The 19,308-nt window shown below is 42.6% G+C and overlaps 1 protein-coding gene across 2 annotated transcripts in view; it reads left to right on the plus strand.

Annotated features, from left to right (window-relative positions):
* MCPH1 (microcephalin 1) overlaps nucleotides 1-19,308 on the plus strand; it is a 527,088-nt gene that overhangs the window by 35,745 nt on the left and 472,035 nt on the right. For both annotated transcript variants that reach the window (XM_077487779.1, XM_077487778.1), the window contains exon 5: nucleotides 17,581-17,695. In XM_077487779.1, the coding sequence (XP_077343905.1) occupies nucleotides 17,581-17,695 (115 nt within the window). The remainder of the gene's footprint in view (nucleotides 1-17,580; nucleotides 17,696-19,308) is intronic.

Consider the following 19,308-nt stretch of genomic DNA (forward strand, 5'->3'; position numbering starts at 1 on the left):
AGCATCTTGCTCAGAAATGGTGATTAGGGCAGTGTCCTGAATGTAAGTGGACATATCACAGGTGACCTGAGCAGAAGGAGGTACCGAGTGTGATGCTGGAACCAAATTGTATAGAGAGGACTAGAACTGTCTGAAGTACTCCACAATTTCAGAGCTCTTATAGTTTTTAGCGTTAGTGGCTGAAAGGAGATGAGGAATGTTCTGTTCTGTTTTTGTTTAGGGTGAATGATGTGCGCTAGGTGCCTGCCACATTTATTAGCTTGCATATAATGGAGATGCTGCATCTTGTCCCTAGCAATTAGAGAGCAGTGCCCTGGGACTGTGATGTCATAAAGGGGCGAGGTCACGTGTGACATCATCCAGTGACCACGCCCCATACCTATATAAGTCGTTGCACAAGCCAGTACAGCGGAAGACAGCGCCGGGTCAACATCGGAAGAAAAAGAAAGAAGAAGAAAGAAAGAAGAGAGAAAGACAGAGGGCGGAGGAGACTTGGCTCCTACGCTAGTAAAAGAGCTGCAAGAAGACAGCGGAGGAGCCCGGGAGAAGAGGCCGAACAGAGCGGAGAAGTCGTCAGAAGACCCCCCCCCCCCCCCCGATGTCGAAAGAAGACCCCCAGAGCTGCTTAACCACTTGACCACTGGGCACTTAAACACCCTTAATAACCAGACCAATTTTCAGCTTTCAGTGCTCTCGCATTTTGAATGACAATTACTCAGTCATGCAACACTGGACCTATATGAAATTTTTGTCCTTTTTTTCACACAAATAGAGCTTTCTTTTGGTGGTATTTAACCACTTCAGCTCCGGACCAATAAACACCTTAAGGACCAGAGGTCTTTTTGCAATTTCGCACTGCGCTGCTTTAACTGGTAATTGCGCGGTCATGCAATATTGCACCCAAACGAAATTTGCGTCCTTTTCTTCCCACAAATAGAGCTTTCTTTTGATGGTATTTGATTGATTGCCTCTGCGATTTTTTTTTTTTTTTTTTGCGATATAAATGGAAAAAGAGCGAAAATTTTGAAAAAAAAAAGATATTTTCTTCTTTTTGTTATAAGAAAAATCGAATAAACTAAATTTTAGTCATACATTGAGGGCAAAATTTATTCAGCCACATGTCTTTAGTAAAAAAAAATGTCAATAAGCGTATATTTTTTGGTTTGCGCAAAAGTTATAGCGTCTACAAACTAGAGTACATTTTCTGGAATTTACACAGCTTTTAATTTATGACTGCCGATCTCATTTCTTGAGGTGCTAAAATGGCAGGGCAGTACAAATCCCCCCCAAATGACCCCATTTTGGAAAGTAGACACCCCAAGGAAATTGCTGATGGGTATGTTGAGCCCATTGAATATTTATTTTTTTTGTCCTAAGGGATTGAATAATGACAAAAAAAAAATTTTTTTTTACAAAAAGTTGTCACTAAATGATATATTGCTCACACATGCCATGGTTATATGTGGAATTGCACCCCAAAATATATTCCGCTACTTCTCCCGAGTATGGGGATACCACGTGTGGGACTTTTTGGGAGTCTAGTCGCGCACGGCACCCCGAAAACCAATCACCACCTTCAGGATTTCTAAGGGTGCAAATTTTTGATTTAACTCCTCACTACCTATCACAGTTTCGAAGGCCATAAAATGCCAAAATAGCACAAAACCCCCCAAAATGACCCCATTTTGGAAAGTAGACACCCCAAGCTATTTACTGAGAGGCATGTTGAGTCCATGGAATATTTTATATTTTGCCACAAGTTGCGGGAATATTACAAACTTTTTTTTTTTTGCACCAAGTTGTCACTAAATGATATATTGCTCACACATGCTATGGGCAGAAGTCAAATTACACCCCAAAATAAATTCTGCTGCTTCTCCCGAGTACGGGGATACCACATGTGGGGGACTTTTTGGGAGCCTAGCCACGTACGGGACCCCGAAAACCAAGCACTGCCTTCCGGATTTGAATATAAAATGCTACCAAAAAAACCTGTTAGCGATGGCAGGGATCAGGCCTGACTCTGCGATCGCTGCAGTTATGTGTTTAGTGTTTTGTAAGTGACAGTGATCGATCGATACTGCACTGGGGTGGGCTGGGCAGAGGGGCAAAACGCAGGTGCTAGCAGGTATTTGGGCTGATCGCGCTAACAATGCGTTTTTTTGGAACCCTAAACTGCTGGGGACGCTAGTATAGATCTGATCAGATCAGATATTGATCTGATCAGATTCTATACCACTACAGGAGGTGTATGCTTTGCGTGTGGGTGTTAGCGGTACTGGCACTAACCTATCGCTGCCTGGGGCGACGCAGACCCTGACCCTAAAACCTAATTGATATCACCCGCCGGGTGATCAGGGGGTTAAACCTTTATTGGGTAATAAATGGTGGGTGCCCTGATGCTATAAAAAACAAACTAACCAGAGTCACCCGTAACACTTATACGGTGATCAGTGGTGAAAGGGTTAACTAGGGGCAATCAGGGGGTTCAAATTTTTATTAGGTAGTATATGGGGGTCCCTGGCGCTATATAAAAACCTGACGGGGAACCTAAATAACTAACTGGCTAACCAGCGTCACCAGTGACACTTATACTGTGATCGCTGGTGAAAGGGGGTGAAAGGGTTAACTAGCAGCAATCAGGAGGTTAAAACCATTATTGGGTAGTATATCGGGGTACCTAGCGCTATAAAAACCTGGCGGTGAACCTAAAAAAATAACTAACTACCTAGCGACTGTAGCGACACTAATGCAGCGATCAGAAAAACGATCGCTTAGTGACACTGGCAAAAGGGGGTGAAAGGGTTAACTAGCGGCAATCAGGGGGTTAAAACCATTATTGGGTAGTATATCGGGGTACCTAGCGCTATAAAAACCTGGCGGTGAACCTAAAAAAATAACTAGCTACCTAGCGACTGTAGCGACACTAATGCAGCGATCAGAAAAACGATCGCTTAGTGACACTGGCAAAAGGGGGTGAAAGGGTTAACTAGCGGCAATCAGGGGGTTAAAACCATTATTGGGTAGTATATCGGGGTACCTAGCGCTATAAAAACCTGGCGGTGAACCTAAAAAAATAACTAGCTACCTAGCGACTGTAGCGACACTAATGCAGCGATCAGAAAAACGATCGCTTAGTGACACTGGCAAAAGGGGGTGAAAGGGTTAACTAGCGGCAATCAGGGGGTTAAAACCATTATTGGGTAGTATATCGGGGTACCTAGCGCTATAAAAACCTGGCGGTGAACCTAAAAAAATAACTAGCTACCTAGCGACACTAGCGACACTGATGCAGTGTTCAGAAAAATTATCGCTTAGTGACACTGGCAAAAGGGGGTGAAAGGGTTAACTAGCGGAAATCAGGGGGTTAAAACCATTATTGGGTAGTATATCGGGGTATCTAGCGCTATAAAAACCTGGCGGTGAACCTAAAAAAATAACTAGCTACCTAGCGACTGTAGCGACACTAATGCAGCGATCAGAAAAACGATCGCTTAGTGACACTGGCAAAAGGGGGTGAAAGGGTTAACTAGCGGCAATCAGGGGGTTAAAACCATTATTGGGTAGTATATCGGGGTACCTAGCGATATAAAAACCTGGCGGTGAACCTAAAAAAATAACTAGCTACCTAGCGACACATGCAGCGATCAGAAAAATGATCGCTTAGTGACACTGGCAAAAGGGGGTGAAAGGGTTAACTAGCGGCAATCAGGGGGTTAAAACCATTATTGGGTAGTATATCGGGGTACCTAGCCATATAAAAACCTGGCGGTGAACCTAAAAAAATAACTAGCTACCTAGCGACTGTAGCGACACTAATGCAGCGATCAGAAAAACGATCGCTTAGTGACACTGGCAAAAGGGGGTGAAAGGGTTAACTAGCGGCAATCAGGGGGTTAAAACCATTATTGGGTAGTATATTGGGGTACCTAGCGATATATAAAAACCTGGCGGTGAACCTAAAAGAATAACTAGCTACCTAGCGACACATGCAGCGATCAGAAAAATGATCGCTTAGTGACACTGGCAAAAGGGGGTGAAAGGGTTAACTCTAGGGGCAATCAGGGGGTTAAATCTTTATTGGGGGGTGATAGGGGGCTACCCTGGACCTAACACTAACTGTCCTGACAGTTTTTACTGTCACAACTGACACTGAATGCATTGATCAGTAAAGAAATGATCAATGCAATCAGTGACACTGTGACTGGGGGGGGAGGGGGGGCGGTGGGGGATCGGGGGGGGGGGGGGGTTTGTGTGCCTGTGTGTACCTACATGTCAGTGTAGTGTTGGTGCACACTTACTATTAGTCTTCTCCTCGTAGTCCGGTCAAAAAGACCGCCCCGAGGAGAATGACATCACTTCCTCCTTCCTGTGTAAACAATACACAGTGGGAGGAAGCTTCTCATTGGCCAGGAGCGATCCAGAGGGGGTGGCCGAAAACCAACGGCCATCCCCTCATCACGGAGCGCTCCTGGAGCGAACCGGCCCGCGTAACCAGTGGGAGGGGGTCCGATCGGACCCCCCACCCGCTGGAAGGCAATCACGTACATCTACGTGATTGTGCCTGCCTGTGCCATTGTGTTGATGTACATTGGCAATACGGCGGTCCTGAAGTGGTTAATCACCGCTGGGTTTTTTATTTTTTGTGCTATAAAAGAAAAAATACCGAAAATTCTGTAAAAAAATGAATTTTTCTTAGTTTCTGTTAGAAAATTTAGCAGATTAGTAATTTTTTCTTCATAAATTTTGGCCAAAATTTATACCACTACATATCTTTGGTAAAAATAAGTACAAATTGGTGGATATTATTTGGTCTTTGTGAAAGTTATAGAGTCCACAAGCTCTGGTGCCAATATCTGAAAATTGATCACACCTGAAGTACTGACGGCCTATTTCAATTCTTGAGACCCTAACATGCCAGAAAGTACAAATACCCCCCAAATGACCTCTTTTTGGAAAGAAGACATTCCAAGGTATTTAGTAAGAGCCATGATGAGTTTTTTGAAGTTGTCATTTTTTCCCACAATTCTTTGCAAAATCAAGATTCTTTTTACTTTTTTTTTTTTTTTTTTTTCACAAAATTGTCATATTATCAGGTTATTTCTCACACACAGCATATGCATACCACAAATTACACCCCAAAACACATTCTGCTATTACTCCCGAGTATGGCGATACCACATGTGTGAGACTTTTACACAGTGTGGCCACATACAGAGGCCCAACATGCATGGAGCGCCATCAGGTGTTCTGGAGCACCCAGGACAATTCTGACATTTCTCTCCTACATGTAAAAATCATCATTTATTTGCTAGAAAATTACATAGAACTCCAAAACATTATATATGTTTTTTTAGCAAACACCCTGGAGAATACAATGGTGGTCTTTGCAACTTTTTATCTCGCACGGTATTTGCGCAGTAATTTTTCGAATGCTTTTTTTTGGAAAAAAAAAACAGTTTTGTGCTTAAAAAAAAAAAAAACACAGTAAAGTTAGCCCAATTTTTGCATAATGTGAAAGATGAAGTTACGCTGAGTAAATAGATACCTAATATGTTACTCTTCAAAATTGCACACGCTCGTGGAATGGCGCCAAACGTTGCTACTTAAAAATCCCCATAGGCGACGATTAAATTTTTTTTTACTGGTTATATGTTTTGAGTTACAGAGGAGGTCTAGGGCTAGAATTATTGCTCTCGCTCTAACGTTCGCAGCGATACCTCACATGTGTGGTTTGAACACCGTTTTCATATGTGGGCGGGACTTACGTATGCATTCGCTTCTGCATGCGAGCACATGGGGACAGGGGCGCTTTTAAAAAAACATTTTTTTTTATTGTTCATTTTACTTTATTTATTTTAGTTTGACATTTTTTTTCCCCAAAAATAATTTTTTTGATCACTTTTATTCCTATTACAAGGAATGTAAACATCCCTTGTAATAGGAATATGGCATGACAGGTCCTCTTTATAGTGAGATGTGGGGTCAATAAGACCCCGCATCTCACCTCTAAGCTGGGAAGCCTGAAAAAAAAAAAGATTCTGGCTTTGATCGTATTAGCGATTCGGTAGAAGCACTGGAGGGCGGAGGGCGGCGGGAGGGGGGGGGGGTGTCTATGGCTGGGTATTGCAGGGTATCACCGACTATGGCTGGGTATCTCAGAGTATGGCGTTGCAGAGTACTGCGTTGCAGAGCATTGCAGGGTATTGGCGGGTGTTGCAGAGCGTTGCGGGGTATTGCGGGGTGTTGCAGGGCGTTGCAGAGCAATGGCAGGGAATCGAGGGGTTAATTTTCGGTGAGCGGCGATGTGGGCACTGCAGATGCAGCCCACATCGCTGCTGACACCGATCTCTTCCCCCTCCGCTGTACCGATCGGTACAGAGAGGGGGAGGGAGGAACCGGCGTCATAACATGACGCCGGCTTGTTTACAAGTGATCACTCCGTCATTTGACGGAGCGATCACGTGGTAAACGGCCGCGATGAGCGGCCGTTTACCGTGATTCGTGATGCGCCGGGTCCACTGGACCCAGCGGTCACGGATGCTCTCGTGTGCGCGCCCCAGGGGGCGCGCGAGAGCAGAATTCTGGGAGGCCGTTAATTAACGGCTTCTCAGAGTTAAACAACCGCCCTGAAGCCGTTAATCGGCAATGGGCGGTTGTTAAGTGGTTAATAAAGGACTTTTAAAACTTGTGTTGTGTTTTTTATTGACATTTTTTCCCCCAGGTGAATGGGTAGGGGTATGATGTACCCCTTACTCATTCACATAGGGTGGGGGGCCGGGATCTTGGGGCCCCCTTATTAAAGGGGACTCCCGGATTCCGATAAGCCCCCCGCCCGCAGACCCCGATAACCAACGGCCAGGGTTGTCGGGAAGAGGCCCTTGTCCTCATCAAAGCACCAACCCCCCCCATGTTGAGGGCACGCGGCCTGGTATGGTCCGGGGGGGCGCTCGCTCGCCCCCCACCCCCTTCCTGACCGGCAAGGCTTCGCGCTCGGATAAGGGTCTGGTATGGATCTGGGGGGGACCCCCACGCCGTTTTTTCGGCGTAGGGGGTTCCCCTTAAAATCCATATCAGAACTAAGGGCCTGGTATGCTCCCGGAGGGGGAACCCACGTCAATTTTTTTTAAAAGAAATTTGCCGTGGAGTTCCCTCTCGAGAACTGATAATTCTGTGAGAGTCGCCTGAATATAGACGTAGATCCGACTTGGAGGCGACTTCAATTGAAATCAATGGGTACCAGTCGCCTACAAGTCGGATACAAGTAGTACAGGAACCTTTTCTGAAGTTGGATCGACTTCAGTAGTGTGCATTAAGACGGCTCCCATTCATTTACATTAATTTTTACATGTATCGTGACTTGGGGCAACCTGAAGTCGGATCTGTGTTGCCCCTCTGTGAACCGGCTCTAACTGGTCCACAGCCTCAGAACGATGTGCTGGTGTTGAGTCTGGGTTTGGGGAGCTTTGTTCAGTATGGGCTTCAAGTATAGTTTCCCCCTGTTGGTCTTGGATGAAACTTGTAATTTCGCCTGTCTTGCCCCTTTTTTCATGATTTTTTTAGATATTATATTTTTTATACTGTTATTTTCTTCCTCTAGGATCTTGTAATTATGCTCCATTTTAGTTTTACGTATACTGACTATTGGATCCCTTGAAATTTTCTAAATTTTTACATGTGATGGTTCATCTGTCACTTTTAATCCTCTTCTGCGTGTTTTTCTCCATTGAAAGTTTGGAAAGGTAAAGTTTTAATCCATCTTTCCCCTTAAAGTGGTTGTATAGTGTTGTGTTTTTAGTTGGAAGAGAAAAGTACTTAACTACTCTATGCAATGATATTGCACAGAGAAGGCCAGACCTGATTCTTTTGGGTTTCTCCGCCAGCGCACCCCGCTCACCCTCTTCTTCATGTGCCACCATAGGAAGCCAAATTCTATGGGGGCGCATGTACAGGCTTGCTCCAAAGCCAGGCGGTGTGCATCCATAGGCTCACACAGTGTGGCTTAGCCCCGCCTCACAGAATTTGACTGACAGCAGCAGGAGGAAGGGGAGAGAAGGTCTGCAGACAGCACCAGTACTGGGTCGATACAGGACTCAAGCATGTATTTGGGGAGGGGGGAACAGCAACTTGAAGCTTTTTCACATTATTGCATAGAAGGTAAAGGTAAAGGTAAAAAAAAAAAAAAAAACCCTAGAACCAATTTAAGTATAAATATGAGCTATCGCTCTGCTGGCACATTGACTTGACAAAGGAGAAATTGCTCCAAAATGCATTGTCATAGCAACCAGTGACACCCTCCTGACTACACACTCCTAGCTCTAAGGATCTCGTGCACAGCATGCATGCTGACACACAGCTGCCCTGTTGCTCTGCTGACAGCATGCCTCCGGGCTTTTCAACATGCTGCTGCCAGATTCCTGCATTAAGCCTGTCTGCTCCTCTCTGATCTTGTCGTACTGTTAAAACTTGAAATGGACCTGTATGTTGCATTTGATTATCGCCACTGATCTAGATGAAATGTAACACTTTCACTCCCATTATAGTAGCATTAGAGGTTATTCATTACTGTTCATTTGTATGAAGTTTAACTCTGTTTCTGCAAGCATTTCTAAAATGCTTACAAGTGGTGCATTGCTCTGGGTCTTTCTGTTCTTTCCTAAATTAAAACAAAATCACTGTTGGGCCAGCCCAGGGTATAACACCTCCTACAACTAGCATGCCTAGGAGGATAGATGTTTTGACCTGGCTCCAATAAATTCAAGAATGCCTAAAGCGCCCTCCCCAGCCCCCCCCCCACAGTTAACATCTAAAGCGGTTGCATAGTCATATTTGTAACTGACATACAGGTAAGCCTATAATAAGGCTTACTTGTAGGTAAAAAGAATATCTCCTAAATGTACAGTTTAGGAGATATTCCCTCTCAATGAGCCATTGACTTCAGCGGCGCATGCGCCTTCGGGGATCCTCGGCTGAAAGTCCGACAAATGCCAGTCCCTGCCGGGAAGAAAACTAATGCGCTGGAGTGACAACATCGCAGCTCCGGCCACTCACAGTGCCAGAGCCGCAATACCCGGAAGACACGCCGAGGGAACATGTCAGCTCCCTCGGCATGGAGTGAGATGCCGGTGCCTCGTTCTAAGGTAAGTATTTCATAATGAGCTAGTATGCGGTGCATACTAGCTCATTATGCCTTTTCCCTTACAGGTCTAGAATAGAAAAAGTCAGCAGGTTTACTCACGCTTTAAGCAAGGTGTTTGGGAACAGGGGTTTTATTACAAAAACAAAAGCCTTCAGGGTAATTCTAGCTGATTTTAAATCTGAAGCCTCTTAAAAAATATCCACATGGATGCAATGATTTTTTTATTTTTTTTATTTTTATTTTTTAAGTCAAGAACATTATCACACATTTTTTAGTGATTTTATTTGGGATCCATATGTGCACATTCCTGTATGTTGGGATTTTCAGAATCCTCTTTGGTTTGTGATGAGAACTAAATCTCCCACCTTCAGTTTGGCGCCCTGTCTTTTGGCTGTCTTCCGCATCAAGAATTGATGGCAGAGGGCTTAGCCCCCTTATATTTGAAAGGAGTTTATGATTTTGTACCTGGATGATCTGCTGTGTGTTTTTTTTTTTTTTTTTTTTTTTTTTTTTTTTTCATTTTGAAGAAACATATGACAAGTCATTTTGCACTCCTTTGACCCGTTTTCAGCAGAGAGCGGACTGAAGTCTGCTTTCTGCTGACTTCACAAATGTCAGTCCTCATCTTGACCACTGAGTCAGCATCCGCAAGGTGCCTGGACTGACACCCGGCTCAGCCTCTCAGTGAGCCGCTAAGTGCCTGAGAAAGCCACTCTGACAGCTCCACAGCCCAGTGCGCCAATGAGCGAGGAGGGAGAAGAGCAGAGAGCTGAGACTGACAGTACAGCTCTCCACTCACGGAGCTTTAAAAACCAAGCGTTTGGCAGTGTTTGATCGCTCGGTTCTCAGTGTAGAGGCACCAGGGGACAGATGCAGCATCGGACCCATATGGCATCTATCTAGGCAAGTATGAATGTGCAAAAAAAAAAAAACAATCCTTTACTTCTCTTTTAAGTTTGGGATCCCCAGCCTGGATCCCTGGATTCTCAGCCAAGGCTTCACAGCCAGCTAACGTGATCCTTTTTAGGTGATGGTGGAAGACAAGAAAGGAATTCCTCTTGGGTTTGGACTTTACCGACACTCAATTGATATAGCAATCGTATTGATGGTAGAATCCAACAAACCGACTATAGAGTTGCTTTGATTTACCAGAAATGAAGGTTTATAAGAGAATGACACACATCTGTGCACAAGGATGGTAAAGGTCACCTGTCTTCATCAATCTTCGCTACTTGTTAATTTTTTCAGGGCATTAGCCCAAGCTAGACCAGTGCCCTTGAGACGTATTTCCAAAAGGGACCACTCAGTAGCTTTGAAGAATTTAGGCTGCAATCACACCTGAGCAACGTTGTGTGTTGCATGAAGAACATGCCAAAGAAGCCCATGTACCAAATTTTTGCCCAGAAGTTTTTAGTGATGCATGTTTTTCTGCGATTGTTGCATGACAAACGCACCGTGTTTGGAGTGCAATTAGGAAATGTCAATGCAACATGTTTTGCTGTGTTTATGAAAATGCAGATAGAAACAAGTCCCTCTACCCACGCTTTCAGAGCCACCAAATGTGAATACAGCCTTAACCCAAGAGGTTTTTGAATTGTTGAATCCTATGACCTTAAGGCTGCTTACCCTCGAAACTGCACTTTTAGAATCGGTGAGCTGCTAGCTTTATTTATCAGGAAAACTTTTTCTTTATTCACCCCCCCATTTCCTCAAATGCTCAAGTATGATCTTAGGTACTGTCCTAGAAGACTATTTGAGAATATCCAAGTTAGACTTACTAGTAACGGTGTTCCCAAGAGCCTTTTAGGACAAAAGACTTTAAGGACAGCACCTGTAATTCCCAGGAAACACTACAGCTAAATTCTTTGAGGACCTCCTACATATTTTGTCAATTGAGGAAGAGTACCTCCAGCCATGCTGAAAAACGGAGAACAACATATACACCAACATACAGTATTATGGTGGTAGGTGTGAAGGAATGCTGTAAAGTAAGAATGCTTTAAAACAAATATATTTTAATTGTCTATTTTTATCAATATACAAAATGCAAAGTGAGCGCACAGAAGAAAAATTCAATCAAATCAAAATTTGGTGGGGCTACTCTTTGGCTTCACACCAGCAAGAATTCTTCTAGGTACGCTTGCTCACAGTATTTTAAGAACTTGACAGGTAGATTTTTCCAAACCTCTTGGAGAGCTAACCACAGATCTTCTGTGGATGTAGGCTGCCTCCTTTCCTTCTGTCTCTTTATGTAATTCTAGACAGATTTGATATTAATATTGAGATCAGGGCTCTGTGGGGGCCAAACATTTACTCCCAGGACTCCTTGTTCTTTATGCTAAAAATCATTCTTAGTTCTTGGCTGTATGCTCGGGGTTGTTGTCCTATTGTAGAACAAATTTGGGGCCTATCGCATGCCTCGCTGATGGTTTAGCATGGTGGATAAGTATCTGCCTGTATTTCTCAGCATTGAGGACACCATTGATCGGGCAACATTGAGGTCCATAGACGCAGTAGTCGGCAAACCTAATGCAGCAGATGAAGATACATCATGGTAACTTGACATTGGAAGATGTCCAGCAGTGCCATCCGCACAGAACTGGCAGAAACCAGGGCAGCCTAGGTACACTCATCTGCTGTCTGGAGAAGTCTGGCCAGGAGTGGCCTTGATGAAGAATTGTGACCCTAAAGCTATATCTCTGAAAATGAAACAAGGTTAAGCAACTGAACTATGCACAAACACATAGGAACTGTATTGCAGAAGAATGACAGCAAGTGCTCTGGACTGTCGAGTAAAAATTTGAAATATTTGGCTGTAGCAGGAGGCAGTTCATCGAAGAGCTGGTGAGCGGTACGGTAATGAGTGTCTGCAGGGAACAGGGAAGCATGGTGGAGGTTCCTTGCAAGTTTGGGGGTACATTTCTCCAAATGAAGTTAGAGATTTAGTCTGAGAAATGCAGGCATATAATTATCAATTTCATACCATCAAGGGGTTGTTACATGATCAAAAATAAAATATTAACACATTTATTTCTGAAAGCATTCTTAATTTACTGCATTTTTTTTTCAACACCTGCCTAAAACTTTAACAATACTGTATGTTGTATATGTTCTGTTTCTCAGCATTACTGGAGGTACTCTTCCTCAACTGACAAGCTGCATAGGGGGTCCTCATCTCAAAGAATTTAGCTGTATGGTTTTCTTGGAATTATAGGTAGAGAGACGTGCTCTCAGGTGCTGTTCTGGAAACAACGGTGAATCGAACTTGAAAGTTTTTGCCATCTGTGTCTCATTCAGCAAACTATCCTTCAGTTCCTGTCCTATAGATTTCCTAGGAAGTAAGAGAATCTCTTTCCTGTTTTGAGGGAAATCGCCTCTTAGGCAATTACCACAGAAAAAGGTGTCCCCATTGGAAGATTTCCTCTCTATTCCTGCTCTGGTGGAAACTCAAATTTAAACCCCAATTTTCATTTTTGGTGACACTGATGGGGGCAGGACCATTAGACAGAGTGAATCTCTGTAATGGATACAGATGCGGCAATAAAAACCTACTTGTAAAAAAAACAAACTTATATACCCACTACAATATGGCAGTTTGCCCCCTTCCTTCCAGGCCCAATTTTCAGCTTTCAGCGCTCTCGCTCTTTCAATGACAATTGTGTGGTCATACTACACTGTACCCAAATTAAATTTTTATCATTTTGTTTGCACAAATAGAGCTTTATTTTGGTATTTATTACATTTTTTGCAATATAAGCGAAAAAAGATCAGAAATTTGGGGAAAAAAAAACAATATTTTCTTCTTTCTATTTTAAAAGGAATCCTATCAAATCAAATTTTGTCATAAATTTAAGCCAAAATTTATTCTGCTACATGTTTTTGGTAAAAAAAAAATCAGTTTGTGTGATCACGGACATATGTACAGATGTGTGCAGGTGATCATGGACGTATGTGTGCAGATAATCATTGGGACATGTGATTTTAGTGGGACATATGTGGGGGACGTGTTTTTACTATTTGGGGACGTGTGTTTTACACTAGACTGGTGATCCGTGAGTAAAAAGCTGTAAAAAACAGCTCATACTCGCTGATCACGAGCCGGGTGCAGCGATCTGCTCTCCTCTCAGCGACGACTTCCGTGTGAGGAGAAGAGAGCCAATTGCCTAGCAACCGGCTTTTTGTTTACATCACATGATGGCTGTGATTGGACATGGCTGTCATGTGATCAGGAGGGCCAATCACAGAGCCCTCCTGCCGATCTGAGATGCGCTGTGTCCGGGTGACACGAGCGCATCGGGATCGCGTCGCTGCGCGGGCATGCGATCCCCCTCCTTCTGAAGGATGTTCCTGAATGTCCAGTCAGAAGGAGAGGGCTCCCACCCTGCCGTATATATACATTGGCCGGGTGGGAAGTAGATACACATATACCGAATGGTTTTTAAAAAGGTGTACAGCTGTAATGATTACTCGTATAAAATAACCAGGTTCTATGAGAAAACTTTGTGATAAAACAGGTTAGTAGTTAATGCAATTCCCATGCCAAACATACAAAACATATTAATATTCTAAAGTAAATGTATATCAATCAGTTGTATAAAGTCACAGAAAGCTATGCTGGGAACCACTTATTGTGACCAAATTTAAAGAATATCTTAATAAAGCGCAGCACAAATTATATTGTGCGCTGTATAAACACCCAGTGTGAATACCAATTAATTCTGAACGTACATAAATATAAACATGAATAAATACATAAAATCTGACATTTTTATATTGCAAATGGCAAATGTATACAGTCATCTTCAAAATAAATGACAATTGCACATCAAATTCTAAATGAAGGACCCCTTCAAATCTGAAAGACCTGGAGCAGTTGGCAAAAGAAGAGTGGTCCAAACTTCCAGTAGAGAGGTGTAAGAAACTAGTTGATGGTTACAGGAAGTGATTGATTTCATTAATTTTTTTGAAGGTGTATGCTGCCAAATATTAAAGAGGAAGTAAACCCTGATGGGTTTACTTCCTCTTTTTTTCCCTGCAAAGGTAAAGCATAATGGACTACTATGCATCGCATAGTAGCTCATTATGTGTCACTTACCTGACACAGGAGCCAGCGAAGTCGCCGCTGATCCCTGTAGTCCGCCGCGTCCATCTTGCTGGTGGCGTCTCGCAGCTCCGACCAATGACAGGGCGCAACCGCGATGACGTCACTCCCGCGCATGCGCACGGGAGTCGCGCCTCGCAGCTCCGTTGCTGTCATACGGCGAAGCCGCGATGACGTCACTCCCGCGCATGCGCACGGGAGTCGACAAATTTGGCAAATCCATTCTTGGATTTGCCGCATTTAGTGCGCCTGCGCGCCGCTGTCTACGGCGCATGCGCCGTAGACAGCGGTGCCCATTTTCGGGCAAATATCTCCTAAACCATATAGGTTTAGGAGATATTGCTTGGACCTACAGGTAAGCCTTAATCTAGGCTTACCTATAGGTCCAAGTTGTTTGGAAGGGTTTACTTCCTCTTTAAATTGAGGGTGCCAATATTTTTGTCCAGTCCATTTTTGGAGTTTTGCTTGGAATTATATGGCTTTGTTTCTCCACTTCGTCATACCAATACAAATAAAAGCAATAAACATGAGGATGCCTAAGCATTTGTAATTGCAAAAATTTTCTGGTTGAAGTGGTGCACTATCTGACAGAAATTCAGTGGTGCCGATATTGTTGGCCATGACTGTATAGTAAATATTTATAATATATTACTATTTGTTTATAGTGTGGTGTTCATTGGAGTAGACCTAAAACTGGCCAGTTGTCCCCTCCTGAAGAAGTCAGGATCTTGATGTAGAGGGTAGGGCGGAGTCAGTACCATCAGAACCAGGAGGTCAGGCAAGAAACAGCTGAATGCCTGTTTATTATTGAGGTGCCTGAATTAAATGTGATTATTGTGCTGTAGTGCACAGTGAAAAGTGAGTGTTTTTAAAACTTTTAATAAAAGATAGATTTTCGAAGACAGTGCTATGATAGTTTTATTTACTCGGAGCCATTAAAAGGAGGTGGTGGAAAAGTGTGTTTTATAGAGCTATTTTGCTTGAGTAAGATTTTGAAGCTGCAAGTTGAAGAGTGGAGATTATCTGGAAATGTGTGACCCTATTTAAAAGAGCTCTCAGGTATATAACCCCCTTAAAGTGGTTGTAAACCCTTGCAAACCACTTTGACCTACAGGTAAGCCTAGATTAAGGCTTACCTGTAGGTCCAAGAAATATCTCCCAAACCTATACTGTTTAGGAGATATTTGCCCGAAGACGGGCATCGCTGTCTACGGCGCATGTGCCGTAGACCGTGGCGCGCAGGCGCACTGAGCGTGGCATCCTCGATAACGAAGATGCCGCGCGTCTCGGCTCCCGTGCGCATGCTCAATGTTCATGTTCAATGCTTCCGAGCATGCGTCATTGTTTCCGAGCATGCGCAGGAATTTTGCATGTCGGATTTTCCAATCTGAACTTTTTCCGACCGAAAAACTGAGAACCTGCTCTCAATATTTTGCCGGCTGAAATTCTGCCAGCAAAAGTCCGACGGAGCATACACACGGTTGGAATTTCTGACCAGAAGCTAACATTCCGACTTTTGCTGGCAGAATTTTTGATCGTGTGCATGGGGCTTAAGATAATAGGATTGTTTTGAGTTTGGTTATGGCTAAGAAATTTCAAGAATATATCCAAAGATTTTTCATTAAAAAAAAAGAAAGAAAAAAAAACATTTTTCTGTGTGAATCTTGTCTGTATATAGAGGTACGGATATAATTTACTTAAAGGGTAACTCCATTTTCATGGGGGGAGGCAATAAAAATAGCGTATACAATTGTGACACAAGTCCTATTATAATTGTAGGTTTCTAAAAATTGCCTTTCCAGCTCTGTGATTTTCTGTAAAATGCAATATAGCTACATGGAGGTGTTCTGTACACAGAATGTGTACATAACACTCCCCAGAAACATAATTTCCTGCTTGTGTGATTGACTCACTGATTTTCCCAAAAGTCTGAACTATATACATACATTTTAATGAATTTCAATTTTGGTAAAATATAAAATATGGTGTTGCACCTGGTAGATATTCTAAATATGTCACGTTTTAACCGCTTCAGCCCCAGCAGAATTGGCTGCTTAACAACCAGGCCATTTTTTACGATATGGCACTGCGTCGCTTTAACTAATAATTGCCTGGTCGTGCAACACTGTACCCAAACAAATTTTACCTCCTTCCCCCCCCCCCCCCCCCCCCCCACAAATAGAGCTTTCTTTTGGTGGTATTTGATCATCTGAGGTTTTTGTTTTTTGCTCCATAAACAAAAAAAAAGAAACAATTTTGAAAAACACAATTTGTACTTTTTGCTGTAATGAACGCTCCATCATTGGTGTCAGTGTAAGGAATAGTGCCCCGTCATTGGTGTCAGTGGGAGGAATAGTGACACATCAATGGCGGCAGTGGGAGGAAAACTATTTTTTTCCAAAATTTTCGGCCTTTTTCATTTGTAGCTCAAAAAAAAAAAATTCAGTGGTGATTAAATAGCACCAAAAGAAAGCACTGTGTGAAAAAATTATAAAAATGATACAGTGTAGCATGAGCAATTACTCAGAGCGACAGCACTGAAAGCTGAAAATTGGCCTGGGCAGAAAGAGGGTGAAAGTGCCCAGTATTGAGGTGGTTAAAGAGCAACTCCCCTTTTGTTGAGAAAAAAATAAAAACATTCCCCTCTGGGTGATCTATGTACATTGTAAAAAAAAAACTTTGTTATAGATTGCTACCTTTTTGTTATTCAGAAAAATCCATGTATGTTTGTCTGTATCTATGTGGAAAGTGAATCTAACAGGAGTGGTTTCATAATTATCAGTCAGTTGCTGCACCTACAGGACTTGAATGAGGAAAATTGCAGGGTCTGGGTCCTTTAGAAGTGATTTCCAATAGGGAGTATCTCACCAAAAAGCTGAGTTAGACTTACGGGTGACTCAAAATCTTCCAGGACAGCCCAGATAAAAGTGCGGTCCTCCAGGCCCCATGTCAGTATTATCGAGAACCGTAGGATGAGGATGAGCCTAGACTTTCTGTGGAGATCCCAGGCAATGCTGAGTAGCCCAAATCTTGGGGTGGGGCAGGGCTCTGCTCCTGTACTGTGTTTGTCATTTGAGCTGCTCAGCTTTTCCTGGACTCTGCATTTACTGGAGAATAGAAATGGAAGGGAAAGGATATACTTTTTTTTTTTTTTTTTTTTCCCTATAGGAATTTTTCTTTTTTTTTTGCTGCATTTTAGCATGGTGGGATTATCTTTAAAATTGGTCTTGCACTACAAAGAGCTTCAGTGAGCCATCATGCACTACTCTGTGATCTATTTTGAACATTTCTTATGTCCATATTTAAATAGCTACTTTTATTGTTGTGCTTCCTTTTACAGCGGAAGTGTATGCAGCCCAAGGACTTGGTTATAAAAACGCCTGAAAATGACCGTCGTCTTGCAAGAAAATTTGACAAAATGCTGAAGGAGCTTGAAGTAAAAAAGTCATCTTTTGGTAAGTACACTAATTTCAGCCTAACAATTATGAAACTGCTATACATATTGATAACTTAAAAAGTATGGCAGTAGCCAATCAATTTTAATTTTACTGTTAGAAATCAAAGATTTTTTTTTTTTTAACCAAACGGTATATCTCCATTAGGGCCAGTTCACACCAGATGCAGTTCCACGCAGTTCCGTTCAGTTCTGTTTTTTCTGCACCAATACAGTCATTGCTGGTCAGTTTCCGAACCAGAAACTGACTGCATGGTGTGAACTAGAGCAATTGGAATACATGGAAAACACTGTGCATGCGTTTTTAGTGCAGAAAAAAAAGCACACGGAACTAAACGGAACTGCGTTTGGTGTGAACTGGCCCTTAAAGGAAATAAAAGCAGTACAGTGGTACAAACTGGCATGGTCTTTACATGTCTTTACATGGATATAAAGTGTATACTGTACGACACAATCCAGGAAGGGAGATTTGTTCATACTGAAAATGCATGTCTCTCAACAGTTTCAATATTGTTTTTATTTTATTTTTTTTCATGTGAACCCAACTTTTCTGTGTCTTGAACTTAGAAGTTTACAAACCGTTTGATCAATTTCTATTGTTATTAAGATTTTAATAAATTGATGAAAAGTATAAAGATTTCATAAAACAAGTTAATTAGAGGAAATATTACTACAATGAAAATATAAAAATATTGTTGAAAAAGCAATGGACAATACAAAAACCGTCTAAATAAACAGACAAAAATAATTTCTTTCCTTTTCAAAATACTCCATAGTTTTATTACACAGAAGCCTCACAAAATAGATTCTATTGGGTCGATTTTTTTTAAATGGATGAAATGATGGATACAAATTGTAGGTGATAAGCAAAATAAGTAGGGAGGTAGTTTTTATTACTTGTAGAACCACTTGCCTAGTGTTTTCTTGTATTACTTTTTCTTGAAGGAGATTTATTTTATGTAAAACAATTAAAAAAAATCTCTTTCAATAGCTCTATAGATGAACTGGAATAAGTCTAGGTTCGTCTAGACCAGGGATATGCAATTAGCGGACCTCCAGCTGTTGCAGAACTACAAATCCCATGAGGCATAGCAAGACTCTGACAGCCACGAGCATGACACCCAAAGGAAGAGGCATGATGGGACTTGTAGTTTTGCAACAGCTGGAGGTCCGCTAATTGCAGATCCCTGGTCTAGACTCAAGCCTAGTACACACGATGAGTTTTTTTTTTCTGTTCAAACGGTCCGCTCCGCTGTACTGACGATCCAACTTTAGTACAGCTGAGCTGTTGTGTCCAGACAATGGGACCCACCCCCACCCCCACCGGAAAACACTTAGATTAGCAGCTGGTTTTCCAGCATGCCTGTCTGACCGGCTGCCATACACACGGCCCGAATGTCGGATGTTTTTGTGAACCAGCCGATGCCGGCGTTCGGCCCGTGTGTACGAGGCTTTAGAGAACACATCCAAAAAGAAAAAAGATGAAGGTGATCTAATTTGTTCAAAATTGGTGGAAAGAAATAAATTATATATGGAAGAAGTAACGGGGCATGTCTCTTTTTAAAGCGGGATTCCACCCTAAAGTGGAACCTCCGCTGATCGGAACCCCCCCTC

Source organism: Lithobates pipiens, unplaced genomic scaffold (assembly GCF_037356315.1).
Source record: "Lithobates pipiens isolate NorthernLeopardFrog02 unplaced genomic scaffold, aLitPip1_a1.2 Scaffold_18, whole genome shotgun sequence".
Taxonomy (NCBI): domain Eukaryota; kingdom Metazoa; phylum Chordata; class Amphibia; order Anura; family Ranidae; genus Lithobates; species Lithobates pipiens.